The sequence below is a fragment of the Zonotrichia albicollis genome, chromosome Z, assembly GCF_047830755.1.
Source record: "Zonotrichia albicollis isolate bZonAlb1 chromosome Z, bZonAlb1.hap1, whole genome shotgun sequence".
NCBI lineage: Eukaryota > Metazoa > Chordata > Aves > Passeriformes > Passerellidae > Zonotrichia > Zonotrichia albicollis.
Window position 1 is genome coordinate 170,888 of NC_133860.1, and position 27,874 is coordinate 198,761.

At 44.2% G+C, this 27,874-nt stretch overlaps 1 protein-coding gene across 1 annotated transcript in view; it reads right to left on the reverse strand.

Annotated features, from left to right (window-relative positions):
• Positions 1-24,507, reverse strand: part of GRIN3A (glutamate ionotropic receptor NMDA type subunit 3A) — a 67,314-nt gene extending 42,807 nt beyond the window's left edge. Inside the window, exon 1 of the mRNA XM_005494600.4 lies at positions 23,145-24,507. Within this exon, the coding sequence (XP_005494657.2) occupies positions 23,145-23,846 (702 nt within the window). The 5' untranslated portion in view covers positions 23,847-24,507. The remainder of the gene's footprint in view (positions 1-23,144) is intronic.
• Between the last annotated feature and the right edge of the window lie 3,367 nt (positions 24,508-27,874).

Sequence of the window (27,874 nt, forward strand, 5' to 3'; positions counted from 1 at the left end):
AAGAAAAGAAGTTAAAGAATCCAAGCAATTTCTGGCATTTGCTATGAAAAAATTCTATGCCCTACAAAAATGTTTCTACCAGGCTTTCAGCTAGCATATTATCTATTACTCCAACTTTTTCTTTTCAGTTGAGAACTTGACAATCTTTCCTGTAGCTTTCCTAAAGAAGTTGTACCACTTTACACTGGCATTTAATTCCAGCCATGAGGCTGTCCAAAAAATGTCATGTCTGTTCCAGTGCACCTTTTGGTCTGTGAGATCTTCGTTGTGACTTTATGTCAGCATCTGTCTGTATTCATGTCCACTCAAATTGTATATTACCCTACACAGGTACCTGGATTTTATCTTTTTATCCATTATGTTACTAAACACTTTAGGTCAGTTCATCCTTTTCTTATGTTCTCAGTAGTTAATGTGTATTATGTGAGGGATCGAACATTTTCAAATTCAATAAAAAATGTCATTTTGGTTTTAAAAGTACTTTACTGATAATAACAGGCTTCAGTGTGTATGGATCTTAGAAATGTCATTCTGAATTGAGAATAATATGATAATGGGTCAATTTACACTAGTTTTATTAAATAAAACCCTGCGCACTCCAACACAAATGTAAGGGGTGAAATCACAAAAAAACCCCCAAACCCTGAAGAGCTATGTACTGGCTGTAAGCAGCAGGCCCATTGTGTTAATTTGCAGCTACATGAACTCATAATCTGTTTTCCAGACAGTTTAAATTCAGAGCTTGATAAAAAGAATGCTGTAATTGAAGATGTTCTCAGTTCTTTTTGTTATCTCTTGGGTTTAGTACCTATGCCCCCCCTTTTTTTTTTTTTTTAACCGAGATGCAAGAACAAGCTAATTAAACAGACCACTGTCCACAATCGATGCACATCATGTACTGCCAGCAAGACACAAGAGGGATGACTCTTTGATAAAGGACAAGTTACTCAGTGCACAAGGAGCTCACCTGTGTACAATTTCTGAGTTCTGAGCTGGAAAGCATTGCCTACTAATTAAAACACATGATAAGTTTAGGAGGGAAATAAAGCACTGTGCATAGAGGGTTTGGGAAGCTGGCTTGAATAAGCTAGTTCCTGCAAACTGAATCACAGCAAACTTCTTTTCTGAGGTTATGAGATATTCATGTAAATTTACTCCAGTTAGTCTCTCACTGGAAATAGATGGGAGTAGAAAGGATTTGCCTTGTCCTTTTTGTCCAAGATTAGGGAGAAGTAGAAATATTTTGTACACAATGATTCACTTCCCATCGGCCAAACTCTGCAAGCTTTAGTTAATTCGAGTGTTAATGCCAGTGAGAAGAAATGTTTTTCAGTATACACAGAACAGCCTCTGTGCACATTCAAAGGACAGCACACAATCTGACCATTCCTCTGCAGGGAGCAGCAAACACCTTCAGTATTTCAGAATGATAACATCTCAAGCACAGTACTATGGCATCTACCAGATGCAGAAAAACAACCAGAGAGTGACAGATATTTGCAGTAACAGCTGTGTCCATACTGCTGCATCAAACAGCCCAGAAAACAAAAAACAAACTGGAGCTTTTGTACAGCTCACCCTATCCTGGGTCTGGTTTTGGCACCTGTCATACCCAGACCATTTGGGGAGTAAGAGTATCCAGAATATCCCAGTAGGGATAAGACTGTGTGAGCACTGTCTCTCCACCTCACCCAGCAGGTTGAGCTCTTTGAAGATCTCCATGTCCTCATGCCAAACTCAGCGCACATGCGCAGTTTCACTGCTTCTGCTCCTCTACTGAACCATTCTTCCTGTATGAGAACACTCTGAACTGATGAAAACCCACACCCAAAGATCACTGGGCATTACCCTGGGCCCCCCAAGCACACACAGTCCAGAGAAGGTGGAACTCTGCCTCAGGGCCAGAAAAATGGAAGCAATTTTACCCAGCAATGCAGGTGAAGGCGGTTTCCACCTGACTGGGAGTTCTCAGGTTCTTGCAGGGCTGGACTCTCCCACAGAACCACATCCACAGCATCAGTGCTCAGGAGCTCCAGCACTACGATCCCTGCCCTATGTTCAGCACACCTGGATGTATCAGCACGGCCCAACAGCCCATTCCCGTGCTGAGACACTCCTCCTCCCTGAACAGAGGTGTTATTTGGGATAACCTGGCTTGGACTGAGCCTGCGTGTAGAAGGGCTCCTCGGAGTGAGACCATCTCTGCTTCAGCCATCACATCACCTTCAGGAGCCCACAGATGCACTGGCAAAAGCACTTATCATCACTGTGATTTATTAGCTGCTAAATTCCCTGCTAAGATGCTTGAAAGATAAACATTCAGCCCTCAAAAAGCAGCAGAGTCTCTCTTCTTTACTAAGAGTATTGGACTGCAAACCTGTCTTCAGAATTTTTCCGATACAACAGCTTACATAAAATTTAGTCACCAGGCATTACTTCAGCTAAGGTTTCAGCTCATTGCCTCTGCACACCATAAGAACATCCCTGTAGGTGTTGGGGAGGAAAAGTAATCAATGGTTTCCTTTGTACTGCGACTGAGGGAAGGGAATGCTTCTTTGGAGATATTTGGATTTTAAGCCTTCCTAATTATATTTTGAAAGGTTTATTTGCCATTTGTATGGAGGTTGCAGTTGAAGAAAAATACACAGAAGTCACATTTCAGTAGAGAGCCTTTGATATTATAGTGTTCTTAATGCTTTTACATATCTCTTGTTGATTTGTCTCTCTTCAAAGTCAACAATTACTGCTTTTTAATGAAGAACTTCTACAAATTATTTATTAAATCATTCAGTGGTAATTGCTGAGACAGTGTAATTTCACAGAGAAGGTTCCTGACAACTGAAATGATAATTTAGATGTGTACAACTTCATGGTAATAACAGAGAACAGAGATTTATGAGATTTCATCTGTATATTGAACTCTCCTCCACCCTTATTAAAGTTCTCAGGCAAACTCCTTCTTTACTTCTCTTTGAAATTAGCAGAGCTTGACTATTTCAGTTAAAATGACAATTAAAACTCACATGAAAATTCAGTTTAAATGTCTTTGACTTTAAGCTGCCATTGAAGACTGGTGATCTACCCCAGTTTTTCTTCAAACTACACAATTTAACCTTATTTGAATAATGCTAATTGCTGTCTGTTTTTTAATAATGTGTTTACACAGCTCCATTAGCAGAAACATCTTCTATGTCCACGAGTGCTTAATTTTTTATTGGACGCCACCAACTCCTGTTTTATAAACCAGCCACGACCACCTGACTTCACTGTTTACTCGGCAAAGAACAGGCCTCGAATCCTTAATTTCTGACTAACTGCCTTTGGATCAGATGCTGACAGTCTTTCCACTGCCTTTCAGTGGGCTCTGGACCAAGCCATTCATGGAGCATTAAGCTATACACGGTCTGATGTGTCTCTTCTCCTGCCCATCAACAGAGACCTAACTACTGATTTGCTTTCTGTATCCCAACCAGAGCAGTTTTTACAGGTTTTTCCCTTTGCCTGAGACACCTGAGAGAGCAGGTTCATTTAGCAGCTGAAACACGGTTTGCATTTCATTAATGCAGCAATTTCCAGGCCTCCATTTCATCAGTCTGCAGACCCATCCTTGTAAATCTTGTGAGCACAAGTGCCTGGAGCTGGGCTGACTTGCACCCTGAAGGATCTGGTCATTTATCCCTTCAACCGAATTTGTAATGCTAATTAGGCATAGTCACGGTGACATTTTATTTGACATTATAATAGCTTCATTAGCAGAGTTAAAAGCATAGATGTGAACATTGTTTTGCTAACTGTGTAAAAGTAAACAACACACAGAAAATATTATTCCCCTCTGACTCTTGGGGAAAAGGCAGTGCTTATACACACACACACACACACATATATATATATATATATGTAAGTACATACATTTTTGATAAGAAACACAAAGGAGAAAACAGATATATAATCAGATCAGAGAAAGTTCCACTGAAGGAAAAAACCCTCCTGGCTTGCAGTGCCGCTGTCGGGACTCACAGCTCTAAAAAAGAGCTCAACAGCAGCTGTGAGCAAACTGATGCCACAGATTCAATCCAGGAGAACTGGTTTTTTCCATGGTTTAAATTAGAAAAATTTAAGCCTAAAGCCAAATTCCTAAAGTCTATGGGCATTTCCTCATTTCATGTTATGAGAAAAGGTGCTAGGAAATGCTACTTTATTTTTTTAATGTGTGCTGCCTCTGCTGGAATGGCAATACTTGAAGAAGGAGCTTGTGCTGGCAGCTGACAGACTGTGGGAAGTCCTGCCCCCCTTCCTGACCAGCTGCGAGGGGCCCCCTCTGCACCACATCCCAGCCCCTGCCCAGCCCACAGGGCTGCTCCGGAGGGAAGGTGAGCTCCTGTTATAGCAAAAAACCTGCTCTGCCCTCAGCACTTTGCTGCTTCTGCTATGCAGACTTCTGGTTCTCTGGGGAAGAAAATCCCAGACCTGCTTTGGACCAAAAACCTGTGAGATGATGTCAGAAATTCCTTTTTTCCTTCTCTTGTCCATCTGTATCCTTATACACCCTTATTTGACCAAGACCGTAATTTCAAAAAGGGTTGGTCCCCACACTAAAGACCACTTTTTGCAGAGGGTTTAAATGCTCTGAAAGAAAAGCTTTCTTAGACTAGCCAGAGCTATCCTTATTCCTGCAGTAAAAGAAGCCTGGCATCCATCCAGGCAATGCTTACATGCAAATCCTAAAAATGCACTGACTGTTGATTTTAAAAATCACTATACCACAGGAGTTAGCTTAATTTAAATTTTGACTTAGTTTGTCTTGAAAATTATTTCTTTTATTAGACCAGACAGACATGACTTGAGGTTGCTTTCTCTAATGCTACACAAAAATACTCCAGACTAATCTGAATATGTTCAGCTCTCTCTACAAGGTCATAGAGGCAATGTAAAATATGAACTTTCAGCTGCTCTTGGAAAGTAGTGTCCATTATTTATCTGAATAGCCACTTATAAATTATCCTAAGTAATATTACTTCAAAAACTTCAAGGTGTTCTTTGCTTCAGCAAAAAAAAAAAAAAAAAAAAAAAAAAAAAATTCCAACATTCAAAGTTCAGTGAAGAACATTTCATACAGATCCAAGAGAGAAAACAGTTTTCCCTTCCCTAAAATTTCCCTTTATGGTTTAAAAAAGGGGCATGTACAGACAGACCAGGGAGAGCTGTGCTAATTCTCCATGACGTTTCTTTAAAATGGCAGCACAATTCGGGTGGGAGGAAGTGGTGGGTCCATGTCTGTGGTGTTCACTCCCAGCTGCCACAGAATTGTCATTAGAGTCCAAAAAGCTCTTGCAAACATTTGAGCAAAAGCTGCCAGGAGCTGCTGTGTGTGGAGGTCAGAATGGACTGCTGAGGGGGGTGAGGACTTGCCAGAAGGAGCTGCCCCACTACAAGTCTTCCCCCACCTATAAAGAATACAAACCACAGTGGCTGTTCCACTAAGAGCATCTTTTGGGGCTCCTTCTGATTGCCACTATGGGACTGGATAGCTGTAATATGGTGTTAAGCAACATTTAATCCTACCCTTAAGAAGAAACAGCATTCTTCTGAATCAAAGGCCTTCAGCAGACTGTTTAGGGATGTCTGAGTGCTTTTCTGTAGAGAAGCACCTCGCAAGCACTGTTGCTTTGCACATCCTGACTTTCAGTCCAAATAGATCCATTTCAAAAGAGTTCTGAAGCAGGCAGTCTTGAGTTTTCCCACTTGTTATTCATGCAATACACAGGGGAGGGGCTTTTCCCCCCAAATTTTTGGTTCAAGGAATTCAGCTTTTGACGGCAGCAGAGCCAAACCAGCAGCAGCACGTTGAAGAAGATACTACCTTGACTAAAGTTCTTTGGGCTTGTTGGAATTTGTCTCCTTGCTCCTCACATCCGAGGCATGATAGAGAAAGACTGTTGTTGTAAAGAAATTTTGGTAACGCACTAATGCTGCTGGTTTAACCTGAAGAAAACTATTTAGGCAGATACAAGGTTGCTCTGTGTGTGTGTGTGTCTGCTAATGGAAGAACTCTCCTTAGCCTTTTAGAGCGATTCCCTCCAACACCAGATCAAAGATATAGCTGTGACCAGGCTGCAGGAATAAAATGTGAGTTGGATTATGGAGAAATAACAGTTTGAAGACCGATGAAATAAAAAACGAACGGGGTTATTGAAAGTCCCCAGAAGTGACATCACAAGGTAACACCATTGCCTGCACAGAATGACACCACGAGGTGCCAGGGCTAAAAATCACCACTCACCAGTGGTCAGCTACTGGTCACTAGCAGACTGCAGCCTTGAGAACTGAGTAGAACAGGATTTACACAGAACAAAGGACAACTATGCAGTGTATGAAAGGTACCACATGCCACAAATGTGGACATAAGATAGAACTGCCAATAAATGAGGAATGGGCAAGTAAATAGAGTAGGCATGCAGACAGCATATAGAAGAGAAATCCTGGAACACAGATTACTTGCCAGTCACAACCCCCAGCCCCCACAACCACGCAGGCACATGTACTCTGTCTCTCTAAAGACCTGGGAACCCAGAGAATGATCCTAGAGATGCAGGGATTCTAACTACAACATTTTGAACTGAGTTGTTACTGAGAATGAGCTGTGGCACTTGCATAATTCCCCTGTATCATTGAGACAAACAATATCAATTTGCTAACAGTGCTGAGACCTTGATTAGGCTAACAATGAATCCCTGGCTTTGCACATAGGAAGGGTTTCTAAAGCTCACATTAGCTGAGAGCAATATTTGCTCGCATGCCTTGCTCTTGAGGACCCCTGCTAACACAGCACAAGAGCTGACAGGGAATTTGGCAACCAGGGCTGTAATTATGATGCCCATTGCCAAGCACTGCTCCACACTGGGCTCCTTGGCACGTCACCCCTGCCAGGCTCCTCAGCATCAAGGGCTCTTGAAGCAGCACTCTCCCCATCTTTGCCCTGTTTCAGCAGCTTCCACCTTCCCGTCAGTAAGATGGACATCCTGCAGCATATTGCTGGAAAGTGCTGCGTTTTCAGAGGCGTGACAGGCTGTGAGTACTCCTTCTGTATGACTTAACTTTTCTGGCATAAGCAAAACAGTGACTGAACAAGAAGAAATTAATTCTGGAAGGAAATGGAGAATAAAAGAGAGGGTATGGAGAAGACTGATGCTGTGTTGGTAAAAGAAGTCTGGTCCCATCTTACAAAACAGCTATTGCCCTTTCTGAAATATACTTGGTGTATGCACACAGCATTTAATCCAATTAGATTATATTCACCATTAACACCTGCAGCAAGGAATAAAATCTGATGGAGCACCATTTTCACTCACCAGTGCAATAACAGCATTGCTTGAAAGTGATTTCAACCCTTCCTGAGCATTTGCATTCCCCATACCCTCAGCAGCTGTGTCCCTGAGAAGAAGTTTCCTTCTTCTCCATAGTTTCCTCCTCCTTCTGCCTGTCAAAGAAATACCCAGCAGTGATCCACAGGGCACCCCTGGAATGATAGCTGAATATGGCAATATACAGCAGGGGAAATTGATGCTGACCCGTGTCCCATTCCTCAGAAAGCCAGCACCAGCTCATCACTGCATCCTCTTCTGCTGGGCCTTGCTCCAGGCATGTTTCACAGGATTAATTTTAGCTACAAGGGCATTTTGTACTATATTGATTTTTTTTGTATGAAAGAAAGCTGAGAATTAAGCTTGCAAAGCCTGATCTCTTAACTCTATTAAATGAGGCCAGGGTAGATTAAGTTAGTAGTTCATCTTTCTGAGGCTAGGCATTAAAAACATGGCTCTGAGGTGAATTCATGGGTGTACGTGGCTTGGCTTAAAACTAGGATCAGAATTTAAGCAGCTTCACTTGAGGTTTCTTATTTAATACACCAAGGATTTAATTAGAAAGATGGGAAATTAGAAAAAAAATAGTTAAAATTGGCTCTCAGGGCACAGGACGAGCAGGGAAAAATAAAATCAAACATCTCTTTTAGAAACAAATACAGTTTCCATGTGATGGGACGCAGGCAGCTGACAAAGGGGATGGGCCACTGTAATGTGCTGTCCTGAGTGGACTTGAAATGCCTCTTGCTGCTGACCTGAGGCCCACAATGCTGGCCAGGGTCAGAGGGTCTCAGCCGACACAGGCATCCTCAGCTCGCTGGGTAGCTTTCACTAATCAGGCAGTGAATGTTCCTTCCTCAGCAGGGGGCAAACCCAAATAAACTGGGAGCTGTGGTGTTTTAAGGTCCTCAGCCGCAGACTCACTACCTTTCAAGACAAGACAGAAATCTGAACTTTCGAAAATGCACCAAAGCCTAGTGGCTTCTACCCACTACAAATGCTTTAACCACTGCTCTCTACTTTTAATTCCCAATACTGACTTAAAACACTGTCATAAACAAACAAACAAAATCCTGAAAGACAAGCCAGTATGTAGAAGTTTTGTGGACATGTTTTGGAATTGCTTTTTCTGAGCATGCAAACCACAAAATCAGGCAAGATCCCGTAATCAAGAGGCGCCCACCACCCGCCCCCAAAGGCAGAAGCATTTGAGTTTCCATAAAGTGTTATAGCAACGACCCACTAAAGTGTGTGACTGCACAGAGCCCGTTACCAGGCACACGGGAGAGGAGGAGGAGGAGGAGGAGGAGGAGGAGGAGGAAGAAGAGGCACCGTCTGGATGTTGAATATAGAACCTGAGCAATCCAGTTTGAGATCCCTGCCTAATCTCAGTGAGCAAACCCGGCTGTAACGCGGGGATAGCCCCCTACACAGGGCCCCAGGGGGACACATCACCACCAGGCTTCTCACCCATCCTAAGGCTTGCAGCAAGATAAATACTTCACAGACTTTTACAAAGCCACGGATCAGAGAGAAAAAGGGGAAAAAAACCAGATTAAGTAATACACCAAGCCTTTGCCAGAAGCAAAATCTAAGGCCAAAATCTCCACTTCTTTGCTGTGCTAGACACAACTGCCTCAATATATAAAAACTATGGGAAGTAACAGCCATTTGTTTTACGTGTTGTTAAATAATTTGGGTATTTGCACCATTATACTGCTCTGGTGCATTGGTGTGCCCTTACAGCATCCCACTGAAAATCCCCTCATCAGGACCCCAGGTCTATGGGTATTTTGGTACTGTGATTTCCTCATTAGTTTAAAGGCAAGTTACTAATGGTCCACAGTATTCCAAAAGTCCTGGATACAGCCATGAAACAAGATCTTGCTGTAGTAGGTGCCTCAGAGGACAGAAAGTGGTTTACAGCCAGTATTATGGGAAGGTTTGGGAGAATGTGTCAAAAACCATCAGCCATCCCTGTCTCACTCTTGGATTTATAATGTGCAAGATCATCAAGTGAGCATTTACAGCTCCTACTTGTGACTCAATCTTCTGGGCTCATCTAAATGCCTGACAGAAAATACACAACACCTTCACGTCCCTACTACACACAAATACTTGCATGACTACTGCTACCAGTTTGGTCTCTCTGCACCTATCGTAGTCATTTGGACCAAGAATGAAGTGACTGCACAAGATTTGTAAGTAACAACGGAATATGAATCATACATATTAATCCCTCCTTTGAATCATGTTTAGATTCAGTGGAGCAGTGGTAACTGAGGCTTTAAGCAATGTGTCCATCCATAAATAACTCAGCATACTGCTCTTACGAGGCAAGGCCTTTCATGGCAGGGAAGTTCAATACACTTGTAGGAAAAAGACAGAAGAATGTGGACAAATTGTTGAGATACAATTAAATACCAATTTAACTTCTCTGTAAACAAAGTTTTTCAACCTACCTATTTATGTAAAAGCTTATGTGTACTGATACCTTACATTGTTTGAGGGGAAAGGTTGTGGCAGGTTAACAGGGGTTGGCTTTGATTATGAGAAAGTAATGAAAGTAACAGCAACAATTTAATAGCCTGGATGTTAGGGATGGGAAGAATCCTTTGCAGCATGGAAATTATGAAAATCTAGTTTTGATACTGGTTTTATCTTCTCTGTTGCAATTCCTTAAAATTTCCACTGCTTCCATTTCCTATTATGAAACAGTATCTTATAATCTCCCTTAAAAATTAATGTACCTCCTCCTTAGAATTACATAGGGTTTGAAAAACCCCGTGACAGCTGAAAAGCCACTACACTCATTGCAAAGCACCAATTACCCAAGAACATTGGGCATTTAGTTACCTTATTAAGAGCTTTAGCATCTGCTTGGGCTGCACATTTCTGAGAGTCAAAAGGCTCCCAAACATTCTGAACCAAATGGATCAACAAACTCTTGTCTGTGCTTGAGACTCCTACAGAGGTACAAGATCGTTCTTCCTCATGGCTCAGCTCTCTCTGGCCTGATCCATGGATGCTACGCTCTCTCCAAGTCAGGTTTTTGACCCTGAAAACAGCTAATAAACTTTTCCAGCTGGCAAAGAGGCTCTCAGCTCTCAGAAATGAACTCTGAGAGTGATTTGATGCACTTGGGCAGCCAGTGTTTGGGCTTGTGGGTCTTCCGGGTGTAGCTGGGGCAAACAGCATCTTTATTTGTGTCACTGAGAATCTGAGAGCATCAATCAGTAATGCCAGCATAGCCTGTCCTCCTCTGCACTTAAAAACTTGTAAGTTAACTTGCAAGTGACTTAGAAAGTCTAAAAACACAGCAGCTGTTACTCCTCTTAAACAGCTCCTCAGTCATCAGAACCACCATCGCTCCGACAGCTTCGCCAGTCCGGTGTTACCAAGACTAACAAACACAGTCAAGTCTACGGGCTCGAAGAAATAATGACATTCATGAATTTAGCAAACGAGACAGAAGTTATGAATTTAATGATCTGGGAGCCAGTCTTGAGTTATGCAAAACACACTGAGTTAGGTATTCACAAAATTGCTCCAGTGTAATTGTCGGCACGTGGATTGTTTGCAAACAGCTTGCACAAACTACTTAGTGTTAATCATTTGTTCCGTGACATAGTTAGTCATGCACTATTTCTGCTCCTTGAGTGGGTGACTGTATCCTCCTGAAGGAGAGGGTAAGAACCAGAGAAAATGAGGCGCACCCCGGGAGTTTAACACGGATAAGCGCCTCCGACAAAATACGGGAGCGTCATGTCTCACTAATCTCTGCAAGATGCCTGCGTCTCTCCATCCCCATGCAAATAATCCATGATGACTTGGCAGAGTCTGGTGAACCAAAGCCTGGGGACAAGGAATTCGCAGCGACTATTTCTGGCACCGCGATTCTTTTTAACGCTCCGAACAAGGGGGAGTGTTGCAGAGGAGTATCTAATTCCCCCAGACAACCTGAGAGGAAGGGATGACAGATCACCACTCCTAAGAGTTTGGCAAGAGCTTGCAAACTGCTGTCGCTCTCTCTGCAGGAAACGGTACTGCTTCAGGGAGAGAGAACCTCCAGCAAAAACTGCCACAAAAAGAAAGTATGTTCCCTGAAGACACAGGAATGTCGGGATTTTATTTCTTTCCACATTTCAGCTTTCGTTGTTTACATGATGTTAGCACTTGAGTGCAAGTCTTGGTCAGCATAAGATACAGAATCGTAGAATGGTTTGGATTGAAGTCCCAAGGGCAGGGACTTCTCCCACTAGATCAGCTTGCTACAAGCCCTGTCCAGCCTGTCCTTAAACACTTCCAGGGATGGGGAATGTACTACAGTTATTAGAGCAATGTGTAGAATTACATACTTCAGTCACCTGGGATGGAACTAAAGAAAGTGAAAAACTATAACCTGAATTGAATTTTGTTGCAATAAAGCTTTGATACCCCAGAAGTGCTCTGCGAGGTATGTGGCAAACTGGAGTGAAACAGACAGCCAGCAGTGAGAATAAAAGCAACAAAGGGAGACTCAAGAAACAAGGATCTTCTGTTAAAGGATGCCACAGCACCACTAAACATTTTCAGTGGCAGCCACATCAGTGTCACATTGGGCAGTCATTGCTTATAGACAGGAAACATGTCATGGGTAATTCCCTGGCAACTTTTAATCTTCCAGAGGAGGCTTCTGACAAAGCACAGGAATACATCTGGACTTCTTCATGCCTGGACTGGTAGACCAGCAGCTATTCCAGTACTCAGTCCAGTGTACTTTCCTGTGATTTTAACTGTATTAAAGAGGAATGAATTTCCCATTTGAGTCCCCTGTTCAGTGGTCAGACTGCAGACTCATTTCTCCTCATCTCACTGACAATAATAAGCCATTTTGCTGCTTATTATTCTCCAATAAAATTGTAATAATTTTGTATGACTCTTGGAAGACATGCATTTGCTCTCACAGTGCTGGCATAATATGGATCCACAAAAAGATGGATTTTCTGAATTATTCTTGATCATAGTTAGTGAATTGCCTTCTATAAGATTTTAGGCAAAGTGGGAACTCTGGTGAAAATAAGTCAAATTCAGGTAAAATTAAAGGTTAGAGTTGACAGAAATCTGAAGCTTGCTTATGAATATGTTTTTATTATCACAGCAACAAACCACTGATCCTATTGGACTAGTTCTTCATTCAAAGCAAAACAATACCACACTTAAATGAAGTCTGAATACTTTTTTTAAAAACCATGCCAATTGTATCAGAAACAGCATGCAGGCACTCATACAACTGAAAATATTCACTTCAGCTGCTTTTGTTCTCCTCGACAAGAATGTTTTCCCCTTTTCATGAACACTTCAGTAATCAAATTACACTAGGACAAATGCTTATAGAAAATGCACAGCAAAACCAAACACTTGACATATTTGCAAGTTCCAGATTCCATGTATATCACCAACTCCTGTGTTTATTGGACTGGAAAAAAAAATCATGGGCTTAGTTAGATAACCAAAACTGTATCTCAAACTGGTCCTTACTCAAAGCTAGTGAAGTGAAAGGAAGTACTCCCATATATGTTTTGCAAGGCTCTGGGATACTGCCATTCCTTTGTTCTGGCTTGTTCCAGAAATTTCAGGTGGTTTTCAGACACAGAAATAAAATGTCTGTGATTATATCAGATGCATTATTCACTGTGAATTCTCACTTCATTTTCCTCTTAAAGTACAGTTCTGGGCAGGAATACAAGGGCAGTATGAGCTGGTCAACAAGCTCCTATTCCCTGTCAAACAGAGCATCTTTCTTCTGCTAATCATGTGGCACTGCTGCATCCCACCATGAGTCTAAATTTGCCACTTATAAACCTGTAAGGGTTGTGAACACCCCAGGAGGACATCGTGGCACAGCTCACTTCCACATAACTACATGTTACATATTTATATGCACTGTCAAAATGGTGGGAAGATACAAAATTGTGTTTCACTGGAATCCAGCAGGCTGAGCTATTTATAAATAAGTGCCTTATTTTTGGTGCTCTTCAGTGCAGATGAACAGTGAGTGATGAGCAATTTATGTTGCTGATCATTTGTATCACAATAGAACCTTGCAGTCTTTTCCTGCAGTTCACAGACTTTGTAAGTTCAGGATCTGTAGTATCCTACAGAGGAAAACAGGACCTCAGAACAAAGACCAGTGGGCAAGATAAAGAGAGGATGAAATGAGCACGCCACACTGAAAATGGAAGAGTAGATAGATAACAGGGCACCTGAAAAAAATATTTGAGCATTCCTGGGGATTCTGGGCATCAATATCCAAAACAGACCTACCACCCATCTATCTCTCAAAAAACAAACTCTCATTGTGAAGGAATCCTTTCCCAAGAGTACTCCACACTAAGGGATTTTCAGTTTAGATAATGGAAGAAAACATTAAACAAAATATGGCTTAATGAACATGAAATAAAAGTCTTTAGAAGAATGACATGCTTGGAAGAAATCTTAGGGGTATAACTGAAGTGAAAAAGGAGGTTTTAATTAACAAGCTTGTAAGCACCCTGTACTCTGTAAATAATTCATGTATATAAAAAGATGATCATAAGGATGACTGAATAATCATCATTTTGCCTTCCCTGTGTTGACTGCTGATGTAAGATTCCTAATCAGATGCCACAGGAGTATTGTTAACCATACCAGCTACTCAGGATATTTCTGTACTGCCACATTGCGATAGGAACTTTTATAGAGGTGATTAATAGGTGTTTTTTCTCTCCCCATTATCTCTGAGGAAGAAACACTTATGCTATGTTTTACCATTTCTCTGGTCATGAACTCTGCAGCAGACACTTTCACAGACCACAGAATAATTTGGGTTGGGAGTGACATTGAACAGCATTCCATTCCAATCCTCTGCCATGGGCAGGGACACATTCCACCAGGCCAGGTTGCTCAGAGCTCCATCCAACCTGGCCTTCAACACTTCTAGGGACAGAGGATCGGACATCTGAAATTGTCATGCCTCGACACTTCAACAAAAAATACCACTGCTTTCTGCTGTAACTATTTACCTGTGTTTGCCTCAAGGCTGTCAGTGGGTATCCATTTGTTGCTTCTGTAGTTCATCACCTATCACACACACAACTTAAGCAGCCACATAAACCTTTCATCTTGTTGCCCATCTAAGGCAGAGTAAAATCAGCTCTATAGTATTAGCACACTAAAACAATGTAAATCACAGCTAAAACACTTTCAGTGTACTCTCAAAGGAGGGCAGCTCCAAATAGAGGTCAGATTTGGTTTTTTCTCTTTTGACACTTACACTGAGTGCAGAAAATTCTTAAAAACAACCGCTGCCTTACAGAAAGCAGTTATGTATGAGTGAGCCTTACACACTCAGAAAGTGATAAATAATTATGCTTTCACCTAAAATAGCACCAGAAAATTATCAAACTGTGAACTCTATGATACCAACTTTTCATCTGATTTGCAAAATAAAAAGACCTTTTTAAGCCAGTTTGAGTGAGTATGCCATTAAAATCAGTGTAATGCAACTGCTTTATCAGTATCATCATTGAGAGAGGCTGGTACATAATTCAGCTGCTCTTTCTGGTTATTATTTGCTATGTCTAATAGCTCTTTCTTTGCAAAAAATGCAAAACTTCATTTTAAAATCTCAGTTGATGCTTGAAGATCTGTCTTGTCTTTTGACTCGGTCTCGAGTTAGAAAGTCTTGTAAAATGTCATATAGACAGCATGGGCAATAATTTCCTTCACAGTCTTAAAGAAGCTGGAAGTGGGATACCATGCCTTCAGGGAAATACTAAGAGTTTAAAATATGGCTGTGCAGCACATTCATAGATTTTTATAATCCACTTCAAATACTTTCCACATTGTAAAACAGGCTCCGGAAATGATCATCATAGATGAAAGTGAGTGAAAAAAGAGTAATAAAAATACTGTAGAAAGAAAAGGAAAAAATGGCTGCTTCTTCTGAGCTCCCCAATATTTGATTTTTCTTATAATAATAAGAACTGAGTGATCACAGTAATTTCCCCATTTCCTCTGGTTCAGTGTCAGCTGAGGGTGCACTTGTGCCCACCTGTGCCCTCCTCCTCCACCCCGTCATCTGCAGCCTGCAGCCACCCAGGACGAAACATTTCAGATAAAAGTTAATTATCCAGCACTAAACTGCACACCAGACCTTTCCAAACTGCTGCCAACTGGAAACCTTCCCATCAGCTTCTGAGGGCTCTCCCACCTCACCATTCTTGCAGCAGGGAGCATCTGAGAGGTTCAGCATCATCTCCCCACTCACTGACAAGGCACTCAGAGCTTGCAGAGGCACAGGATGGCAGCCTGGCACGGGGGATGGCACCTGCTTACTGCTTGTACCAGCAGGGCATTCCTGTGCTCCAGGGATGCAAGATGCTCATCAGTGCCTGCATGGACCCACACTGCAGGGAAATGACACACAGAGCCCAGGTCTGAGGGCTGAACATCAAGCTTGAACAGAGAGATGCTCTGGAACTCTGTCTGCAGCCCAGTCCAAGTCTCAAGTCCAACTGCACACAAACTTTTGGTTGCAATGCCCCACAAGTGCAGCATGCAACGTTGCAATGGCTGCGGTATGTCTGTCACAGTTCTTCATGAAGAATATTACCAAGAGCAGTGTTATCAGCTTGCTGTGACAGCTGTGAAGCACTTGGGGCCAGGCTGTGAACTTCTGAGTCACACTGATGAGGAGCCCCTTGAACAAGCAGCTTTGCTCGAGTGTGACTCCCTTAATAAATGAATCATCCATCAGCGCTGCCTACTCAAGCTTAAATCCTTCTCCCAGTTCTCCTGCTACTTCCACCATCTGCACATCCTTTCCCTGTGGTGGTAAGAACCACCAATTTGGCTGACTGACAGGGTTTTGGGAAAAATGTGGAGTCTTTCAGGGCCAGAGCAGAAGTAAAGTACAGTCACTAATGTCCAGAGCTCCAATCCTTAAGTCCCTGTGCCTGAACCTGCTCCCATTTATTAGGAAATCCCTGCTGGGTACCTACTGGTATGATGCTGCATGCATCCCAGTAACCTGGTGCTCTGAAATCCTAACTGGTCTGACCCTGGGTCCCAGACCATCATGAGGGACTCTAATCATAACTCTCAGCATGAAATTTGCAAAAAGGCTTCCGTTAATCACACCCAAATACACCAAGGCCTCACACCTTTTGCAAGACATCCCTCTGGCAACAGCAATAAACCATTATCTACATTTGGCATTAATTCCTGTTCCCATCACTGCATCCTAGATGCCGGCTTAATCAGTTTCCTGAGAAATCTGCAAGAGAGACAATGCATTTTGGGGGGGGTGGGGAATGCTTTTTTGGGCAAGCATTACTCACTGGAAGTAACTATTCTTAGCCAGGGATCAAGCCAGCCCTGTGAATTCAACTCTGATTTGGGCAAGCCATTCTTCTCTGTGCTTGGTGATTCCAGCTTTTTGTCCAGTGCTTTCCTACAAAATTCAGTTCCCTTGTTTTTTGCTGCTAGAACCACAAAATATAAAGACATAGGGAAGGGCACCTCTTCTTTCTCTTCTCAGTTCAGCTTATTTTCTCCTTCTCTTCCCCTGCGTCACTGACATGTGACGTTTCCAGTTTTCTTGCTTCCTCTTCTTGTTTTCTTCCTCCTCTTTTTTCTGGGTGCTTTCAACTCTTCAGAACAAACTCTGCAGTGCACAGAGTGCATTGGAGTGAGATCTGACGCACTCTCATTTCATCAAATTGAGAAGACAACCCTTCCACTCTTTAAAAGCCCTTCAGTGAAAGGCTCCAGAAACATGCCTTTATAGTCTGAGTCTTTGCTGGAAGGTAAATTTAGGTTTTTTTAAAGGAAACTGCTTTTTCTAGTTTTCTGCTGATTACAATAAATACATAAATTCCCAATGTGTTATGCCTGGTTTTCTTTCACATTTAAAAGTTGATTGGGAATCCAGAGAGGAAAATAATACAACACAATATAAACACTTTATTTGAGGACTTAAAACTGTAACTAGATCCAGCACAGTCTTAAGTCCTAAAATTATGTATTTTCAATATTTCATGGGTTTAAATAGTAAACAATTTATTAAATATACCCTAAAGGAGAACTTTTTAAGGTAGTGTGTGAATTTAATCACAATAAATAAATTTAATAACACATCACAAGATCTTTTATTGATTTCTAGTTTCTGGAGCTCTACTTTCACTGGCTTTCATGAACGAATACTTGAGGGAAATTATATTAAATACTCCAACTTACTTTTCTTTGTTAACAATCTGTTCAGTACAGTAATTTATGTACTCATATAGAATCTGACAACAGGTTGTCTTTAAATTTGTCTATTCTAGGCAAAATTATAATTTTTACTTAGTGGATTAAGCCAAGTATTCTTTGATGTTTCTTCTGATAATGCCTGTCCTTCAGCAAAGTAACAATCAATGATTTAACGCTGTCACAATTTAGTCACTCATCACTGACAGGAGTTTGTGCAGTGTGTTATGAAAGACCTAGCAGCAAGGAAGACATTGTTTTGTGAACACCCAGAATAGAAAAAAAGAGCCAAACCCAAAATAAACATCATGTATGGCACTGAATTTGATGTTAACTCAGCTTTTCTGCATCAAAGAATCAGCATGAGACAAGGAATGATAAAATCTTGTTACTGGCCAGCTCTGAATGAGCGCTATCCCAGCAGACTTCTGGCTCTTTCTGTCGCCAAGGGCTTTAAAATTAAGAAACCTGAGGAGAACTGAAGTTAAACATTCTCACCACTTCCCAGCACTCTGAAAAGGGATTTTTTCTACAGGTTTGATTAACTGGATCTTCCTTAAACTCTTTAACTCCAATAAAGAGACTACTTTGGGTTTTTTCTCCCTTTCTTTGTTCCATGCAAAGATTTTTGATAGAGGAAATATCACGGGGGTCTCTGGCTGAAAGAGAAGCAACTGGGCATTTGTTTGCACATCCTCTGAATTTCTGTCCTCGATTCCTCTCAAGACTCCTCTCATAAACCCTCCTGAAGTACACAAAAGGCAAGTGCCACACACTATTTACTCAGTGTCGGGTCAGGAGGGTCGCTGGCCACAGAGAAAGACTGAACACATATTCTTCATCTACACAGAAACTAGCACAAGCTCCCAATATCTGGACTAAGACAGATTAGCTGTGGCAGTCTGAATGACCAGAGCCTGCAGCCAAATGTGTGTGTTGCATTCTCTCCCTTGAAAATGGAATTATTAAAACTTTCTCCAAAATCAAACCCACTTTTCTGCAAAAATGAAATTCTGTCTCTGAGAAGGAAAGAAAAAAGTGGCTCTGGGCATTTAGTTGGGCAGAAGCTTTCCCACATCTCTGTCCCTTTGCTGTAATTTCTGCTTGCCCTCACTGCAATGCATAGTCTGTGTCTTGCAGTCAGTATGACTTCTGAGGACACTGTATTCACAGTGGTACTCCTGTCTGTTTCCAAAAAGACCTGCAATTCCTCATCCAGGCTGGTCTGATATATCTATAAATAAGGAAGCTGTTAAAAAACCCCACTTAATTCTTTTAAAAACAAAAAATTAAATATTATAGGCAGTTTCTTTTGACAGCATCTGTTCTGAGGCTGAGCTTGCTTTTTACTGGAAAATTCAGTTTAATCTGGAACTTTGATTTGGTTTATTTATTCTTTTGGCCCCTTCTGAAGTCATAGCAGTAATCAGTAGCACTGCAGTTTCAGTTCCTTTAAGAAACTAGGTAAAGCACAGACTGGCAGGGACTGATGATCTGCAATTACTTTATTCAGTTTAGTTACTCTGAGAAGATTCCTTTTCATGTTAACAGACATCAGAGGTCCTGATTTATCTGAAACCCACTAAAAATACTCCTTTGAATTCAGAGAACACTGCTGCAAACATGACCTCCCCTGTGTTTCTGATACTATCACCAACAAAATGGATATTATGGGCTGTTCTTCCCAGACTCAGCTCTGAGCTGTACTACTAGAAGCAATATCACTGAATTTATTTATGCTTCATGTTCTCTGGATCTTTTCCCTGTTCCATCCATGGGAAAATTATTAATGACATTGGCAATCTTGGAAAAAAAAGATAAAGTGCTTCTCTTGATACAAACATACATAAGGTGACAAGCCTTGCCTCAGTGGCATCAGTGCTTGTGAAGATGCCTTCTCCAAAATAATGAGCTGTCAAAGTTTCACTGCAATTTGCATTTGTGTTAGTAGTGAAGAAATCCAGTGCTATTTTTTTTCCCTTGCTGAATGACAGTGTTAAATTGTTACTTTTGCTCACTGAGTGTGAAAATTTACTGAAATGACAGTAAAGTCGGAAAAGTAAACAGCATTTTTTCAGGTCACAAAAGCACTTGGATATATTGTTAGTGTACATTAACAATTAAAATCACAGATATAAAATGAAAAAAGTGTGTCACATTTTACTCTGTGTAGCCTCCCTTGAAACCAACACACTCCTGAACCTTTAGAATATGCTGTTGCTTTGTGGGAGAAGGAGTGTAGTACCACACCTTGTGATGCCTGTTGTCTTGTGATCGTTCATGGCATGGGGAAAAACTTTGCTCTCTTTTTTTATCCTCAGGGTGGTAGAATTTAATGGGAAATTGATTTTTAAATATGTTTGAGCAACGACAGAACTTTTGAAAACACTGTCTAGGTATCTTACGTGACTGTAGCTGCCCATCTGTGGTGCTGTGTATTTCCTCTGATGTTACACATCTGAAACATTACTGTCATCAAATACCACAGAGACAAGAGGCAGTATTGTTGAAATGTATTTAATTTCTGGATCTTTACCTTCCCTTTTATTCTATTGCTTTTTTCCATGTTAGAGGAGATTTGCTCCAAGATCAACATGCTTTTCAATTACAGTGAACACTTGCCTGTTATAAACTTCTGCATGAAATAATGACATTAACATTCAGCAGCAGTACAAGACATTGCATGTGTATGCTCCTGTCCTGTTGTAGTGTGGAAAATGAGACTTTGCTAGACATTACTACCTTAAGATCACCCTAATAAAGGATTTCAATATTAAGGAGAAGCGGTATGACACAGCATCTAGTGAATACTGGGTTTGTTATGTTTGCCATGGTCTTCACATGAACACAAGTACAAAATGCCCTCCAAGGGCAAAACAAGTTTTGGGTCTGCTCCTGTGCCTTTGTGGAAGGAAGATATCTGCAGGCACTCCTAAGGGCATGCTGTAGTGATTTTGTGGGAGGGAAGATGCTCTGTCCAAGCATCAGCAGGAGGAGTGATCCCAGGGATGCCAAGTCAGAAGTAGGGTTAGAAATCAGTCTTCTTTTCTTCTCTGGACATCTGCATGTTGGGCCTATCAGTAAAATCTGCCCTGTCCACAACGATGCCATGTACAACTGCCTCCTCCAAGATGGCCCATCAGTAGAAGAGGCCAATCTGCAGCTCCAGCTCTACAGAGACAGGAAGGTGACAGGTCTGGGGCGTGTTTATCTCATGTCAGTGCTGGCGTGGGACTGTAAGCAACACAAAACCCCTGCCTGCCACAGAAACTGCCAACAACGCCAGGGACTTCAGGGTCCAAAATGCTCTTGGAAATCCTGTAACTCTAGAAGTATACAGGGCAAGGCTGCTGTAGCACTGCCTCCAGCATTAGCCTAAGAATGGTATGTAATAAGTGAAAATATTAAAAAAACAGTGTTCAGAAAGATGTCAGCCCTTCCAAGACAACCATGATAGACCAGCACACTTGTATTCAAGTGCCTACTGGCCTTTGAGCAAGTCTGAGTTGTCTTTTTAAAGCCATAGATCCTTGAATAAGTAATTTTTTAAAACTCAGCCTAAAAGAAAAACGGAGTCCATGCAGCACAGGTGCAGTGCCAGGCATTGGTTTCACTGTCACTGAAGACGATGCCAGTTAAAGTCTGCTTAAGAACAAAGCCTTGATTTGGACAGACTGATCCTTTGGGCTCCACACTGAGAACAATCTGAAAGTAAGGCAGGAGCTTTGAAATCTGTGGAAAGCAGCAATGAAATCTAACCCTGTGCTGCATGTGTTGAACACATCCTGTGAACTCAGGCAGCTTTGGGTGAACTTAGACCTTCTCTGAGATGGAAGATAAAATAATGCTAACAGCCAGAGCAAATCCTGCGCTCAGGATTTGGCCCTCAGGGAGCTTTGGCTGTTGCCTCCAGCACCGTTGTGCCTGCAGCTGCAAGGCTGGTAGATGCAACAGCAAACTTGGATGCTACTGGCACCATCAACAGCAGAATTCAGCAGCACTGATTATTACGCCCGAGTTTCTACTTAAACCTAGAGAGATCTGAGTTATGTGGGTTTTGCTGAGGTAGAGAAGCCTAGCTGAATTAAAGGGGATTTTGACAAGGACACAGAGTGGCAGGAGGAGGGGCAGAAGCTCCAAAATACCAGAGGGCAGGGCTGGATGGGATACTGGGAGGAAATCCTTGACTGTGAGGGTGATGAAGCCCTGGCACAGGATGCCCAGAGAGGCTGTGGCTGCCCCATCCCTGGAGATGCTCAAGGCCATGCTGGATGAGGCTCGGAGCAGCCTGGTCTGGTAGAAGGTGTGGAAGGGGGTGGAATGAGATTCTCTTTAAGGTCCCTTCTGACTCCAACCATTCTGATGCAGACCAGATACAGCAGTCACATCTTCAGTTACAGACTAGGAACTACCTAAGGCCGACTTTTTCTACCTTTTCTGTCACAATTCAAACACACAAAAGCTGAAAAAACCCCCAAACCCATAGAAATTAGATCCAGACTGTGGTCTGTATTTGTTTTTGCAAAGCAAATTCACTTGTGTTTTCTAATTATATTTTGAAAGCAAAGTTGAGCTACCTCTTTTTACATCAAACAGCTATTTATCCTGTACTTAAAAGGCAGCTGTACCATTTTACTTATGACTTCCCTTGCACAGGCTTTACAGAATAGAGCATTTTCTTCCAGCTCTTTTACCTGAAAATGATTCCTGACATCAAATGCAGTTCCAAAATACTGTATCTATCACCTTCCTCCAGAGTGTGTGACACTAAGTTACATGTCTTTGTACGACAGAAAGTTTAGCTCCTGATGCTACTTCTGCTTGTGCCTGAGTTTTGTCAAACACAAAGAATTCCATTTATACTATTTGTGCTACAAAGTCAAGCAAACAGGATGGGCTGCAGTTTCCACTACTTTAGTTAGGCAGCTCGAATTGGCAAAAATCTGATCTAGTACCAACGCATGAACTAGAGGTGAAACTGAACTACAGAAATTCCTGGCACTTCAGCTCAGCTCGATGCAAAGTCAAGTTACACTGAACAACTTCCCTGAGAAGTGTCACCTGGTGCCCAACCTGCAGTGCCCGTACACAGACCACAGCATTAAGACCCAAAACAAACACTCTGAAAGCCGTTCGGGGTTTTTTCGGTTTGCCTTTTTTTTTTTCTTTCCCCCGTAACAACCTTTTCTTGATATGCAAAGCATGTCCCGGACCCCTCTTCTGCTCTCGGCTCTGCAACTAATCGCAGTGTGTGGCTTCGGGCTAGCAACTTCGCTTGTGCCACCGAGCTCTTGCCTGCCTTTCCAGGGAGAGGACGCTTCTCCCCGGCCTCCCCGGGGCTAACGCGGAGCGGGGTGCGAAAGGAGGGAGGGACCGAAGAGCGATGCCGGCGGCCCCGCGGTCCGAGCGCTTCTCCCTCGGTCAGAATCCTCCTGCCGAGACCCCTGCCCGGCCCCGACGCCCGTCCCCTTCTCCTGCCCCCGCTTTCTCCCCGTGTCCCCGGCGCCTTACCAGGCTCCGCCGGGGGAACTCGCCCAGCACGATGCTGACCACCGGGATGCGCAGCGCCGCCGAGATGAAGTCCAGCTCCAGCATCTCCCCACGGCTCTGCGGGAAGGCGAGGATGGCTGAGACCCCCTGCACCACCACGGTGTGGCAGAGACTCTGCAGGAAGGAGACGGGGTCGTTGCTCCAGGAGGCGCTGGCTGAAGAGAAGGGGAAGAGGGGCAGGTCGCCCAGCCCCGCCTCGATGGCCATCACCACCTCCAGGGACAGGTTGTAGGGCAGCAGCCCGGGCACGCCGTTCAGGTTGGCCACGGCCAGCAGCAGCGCGTCCCGCGGCGAGGGGGGCGCCCGCCGCTGTGCCCCGCCGCCCCCCGCCCGCCGGCCCCGCGGCCCCTCGGGGCGCCCGCCCGACGCCTCCCCGGGCCAGGCGGCGGCGGCGGGGGCGGCCCGGGGCTGCAGGTGGGTGGCCCCCACCCGCACCGTGTGCCCGATGCGCCGCAGGATCTGGCAGGGCTGCGGATGGGACGCGGAGCCGGGCACCGCCGCCAGCACCAGGGCGCAGGGCGGCAGCAGCAGCAGGCACGCCCGGCCCAGGACCCCGCGCACCCCCGGCCGACACATGGCCGGGAGCCCCCCGCCGCCGCCGCCGCCTCCTCCCCCGGCCCCGCCGCCCGCATCAAGCGCCCCGCGGGCGGGCGACAGCGGCATCAGCCGCGGCGGGCGAGCCCCGCGCAGAGCCGCCCCCGCCGCCGCCCATGGGGCCGCCGCCGCCTCGCCCCCGCCCCGGGGCTGCGGGGAGGCTCAGCCCCCGGACCGCCCCCCTCGGTTCCGGGGGGCCGGCAGGCACCCGACCCCCGCCCGCTGCCCCGCCGGGAGCGGGATGCTGCCCTGCCCGGCTCCCCCCGCCCGCCGCTCCTCCGCAGCCCGGGCGGGCTCTGCGCCGCTCCGTTCCGCGCTCCCCGTTCCGCGCCCCCCGGCGCGCCCCTGCCCGGCTCCCCGCGCTGCTCCGCGCTCCCGGCTCCGCTCCCCGCCTCGCAGCGTCTCCGCCCCGTAGTCCCGGCCCGGCTCCCTGAGCCAGCCCCCTGCCCTTGTCCCCCCGCAGCCCTCGGAGCGCTCCCCGCCGGCTCCGGAGCCGGGCAAAGTTGCCGGTGCGGCTGCGGGCGGTCGCTGGGCTGCGCTGCGCTCCCGCCGGGAGGGACGGCGAGCGCCGGCCCTGCTCGGCTCCTCCCCGGGCCGCCCAGGGGTGGAAGGGGCCTGGGGGGCCGCCCCTCTGCACGGCCGGGGAGCGTCCTGGGACGGCCCCTCCGGAGCCCTCGGTGCTGCCGCGGGGCGTCCCCCTCACCCCGCCGGAGCGGCGGAGCTGTTTTTTGTGTCCCAAGAGCTGCGAACCGAAGGTGCGGCTTGGGTCCCCCCTCGGATGGAGGGGGAGCCGTGTTTGCCGCTGCCGCTTGTTGTGGAAAGCAGCGCTGGCAGTGCCCGGTGCCTTCCCGTGCGCTGCTGCTCCAAACGGAACCGATTTCCGACATGTGGGATCCGAGATCGTGATTCCGCAAACCCGGGGCACTGCCTGACATGGCTTTTAGGACAGGACACCCTTGACCTAAAGGAAAACAGGGCAGAGCTGAGATGGGCGTTTGTGTGCGTGTCTGAAAGGATCAGGGGAAGTCCCCGTCCTTGTTTTAGTTCTGGTAGATGGGTTTAATCCTGGGCTGTGGGAGCCGCGCAGACCCCAGGTCTGAGACTCTGATCCTGTGCTTGGGGCATTGACACGTTCCACTCCTGTGGTGGATCGCAGGGATCCCAGAGGAATCCCTCTCCTCGGCCACGCGGTGGAAATCGTCTCACGGCTCTCCTCGGCAGCGAGGCGGAGGCTGCCAGCTTGAGTACACCTGGGTGCATTTTCTGCCCGTGGGACTGCTGTCTTCTGTCCCTGTTTGAGTCCTGGGTGCAGTGCAGCGTCCTGCATGGGAGGATGGCTTGAGACATTCACTCCTGGAGTGTTTAGAGGTCTTTCGGCCCCTCCTCCAGCAGTTTACCCTGACCCAATGTTTTAACTTAAGACCTTCTTTGGATATTAACTTCCTTTCCCCTTTCTTTGAGGTGTATCTTCAGAGATATTTATGAAGAAAAAGAAAACAATAGAATCACACAACGGTTGGGGTTGTAAAGGACCTTAAAAGGCCATCTACTCAAAACCTCCTGGTATAAGGAGAACATTTTCAAGTAGGTGGGGTGGCTCAAAGCCCCATTCAGCTTGACCTTGACTGTTCCCAGGGATGGGGCAGTCACCAATCTCTGGACAAACTCTGAAAATGTTTTACTACCCTTGCTGAAAAAACTCTGTTGTCCCCCCTTGGTTTTTCTTCCATTGATATACACAAAATCTGCATAGAAATAAACACTTCCCATCATGCTGCATGAAAGAGGAGGTGACTGCCTCCCGATAGGTTTGAACTGTGTGTTTCCTGATTTAAATTAATCTTTCTTGAGCAGGGGTCACCAGAGGTGTACAAAGTCTTCAAAGCAAGGTCTTACCCAGGTCTTGCGCAGTCGTGCTGCTGTTTCTCTAAGTCCTTTCCCCCTTCATGTCCTCATCCCCAGCACACTGACTTCACCCCTGCCTGTTGCTACCTTCCCAGCGCCCTGCAAGGCTCATGCTTCTCTCACACTGCTCTCTCTAAATTGGTACAAGGTTTCAAAATTGGTTCCCAGCATGGAAAAGTACAGAGAGCATGGTGGTCTGCAGGCCGAGAGTGCACCATGTTCCACGTGTAGGGATGAGCTGATAGTTTGTCTGAGTTAGCAAGAATTTCCTATTTCCCCTTTTCTTTTTCCTTTTTTCTTTTAGCCTTGTAATTACATTTTTGTTTCTTGTCTGGTCAGCCTGGCTTCTTCTTGTCACTTTTCCTCATTTTCTTTGAAGAAATGGATGGATTGTGTTAACACAGGTGTTCCAAGTCTTCTCTGTTAGCAATAAGGAATTATTGGCTGGGAGAATTGGCTTTGGGTATAGTAAATCTCACATACAGTGTGTAGAAAACTTTTCTTTTTTCCTGAGCCGCAGGAGTTACCTTTAGGTAGCGAGAAAGAGATCGTTTGAGATTTGTACAGCTCCAGAGGTCTTGTCTTTATCTGCATCCTGCTTGTCAGGTTGGAAAAAAAATAACTGGTAAGCACATAAATTTTCTGTTCTGTAGCTAGATAATTACTAGTTTTCATGTGGGACTTATTTTTATAAGAAATGGTGACTCTTCTGTGTCCTAAATTGTCATTCATTTAAAGCTTTGTTATATGAGAAAATCTTCCTCTGGCTTTTGGGCACAGGTGACACTAATTTAAAAAAGCACATACTTCAGGAAAGCTAATCAGCCTTATTATTGAAAGAACTCTGAAAATTACACTAGAAACCAATTAGAAAAATGCAATCATTCAGTGTAATTTTTTTTCTTCTTGTTTGCTTGCCATTTTTCTAGTCAGTTTTTAATTTGTTTGGGTTTTGTTTTGTTTATTGGGGTTTTTGTTTGCTTGTTTGTTTTTCATTTGTGGATAATTTATGACCAGATTGTGATATGATTTTTTTTGGTCATCAGTGCTACTCTGGGGATTATGGCTGTAAAGAATTTGTGCTCTGGATTCAGTTTTGAGCAAGTCATAGCAAGTTGTCACTGTTAGAAACCTGAACTGTACAGAGTGGTCAAACTTTTGTTGATAATGCTTGTGACTCAAATGACTCTTCATCTTGAAAGTATCTTTTCAGCTTCATTATTTATAGCAATAAATAAATAAATTACGGATTTGTCTTCTCTGACATTTGTGTTTATTTTTATTCTTTGCTCAAATATTTCTGCTAATAAAATTCTCTGCAATGTCCCTGATATAAAAAATTGCTTGAACACAGGCTTTGTTTTTCAGAGGACATTAAGTACTCCTTAAGTAGTGCTCTGTGAGAGGCTGGAATATTTCCAGAAAGTGCCCTGAGAAAGGATATAAATTCCACCAAAGTTTATATATTTGGAAAATTGTGTCATTATTTTTTCTGCCTTTTTTTTCATAAATATTCATGTGCAAAAGAGCACAATTGTTGTAGTCTAATAAAATACTTGGAGACTGCTATCAGTTGCACCCTGCTTTTCAGAAGTACTGCAGTCTCTCTTCCAGAGCTGAATAAAATACAGAATATAATTTTTGACAGAGTTGTTGACTTTTCAACTTCATGCTGAGGACTGGCGGCCTTCAACACTCCTCCCTCATTTTCACCTTCTCACGGTAGTTGCTGCCATAGAAATGTCCATTCTGCTCTATTTTGTGTGTGTGTGTGTGTGTGTGTGTGTGTGTGTGTGTGTTAGTTATTCAACTGAAACAAGACCAGGCAGACCCAGGCAAATGGATTCGCCTCCTCTGAGCTGGTTGTCACCCTGTGTAACCATGAGCAGAGCAGTGCTGGTGGCATTGATTGCTGGAGAGCTGTGGCCACAGAATTTATCCCTCCTTGATCTGTGTCTGAGCATCACAGCTAGAGTTGGTGAAAGCCCTTCAGCAACGAAAAATGCAGCAGGGAAATGTGATTAAAATCACCCCTCGTATTTCTTTTGCTGCTCTTTCCACTTGCTTGGCTCACTGTCATTTCTTTGAAGTAGGGTTGGTTTGTTTGCTTTCTGGGCTGCAGAACATTTGTCCTGTGTATATCACAGTGACCTTCTACAGAGTTTTTTTCCTCTGAGCAACTGGGCTTGTTT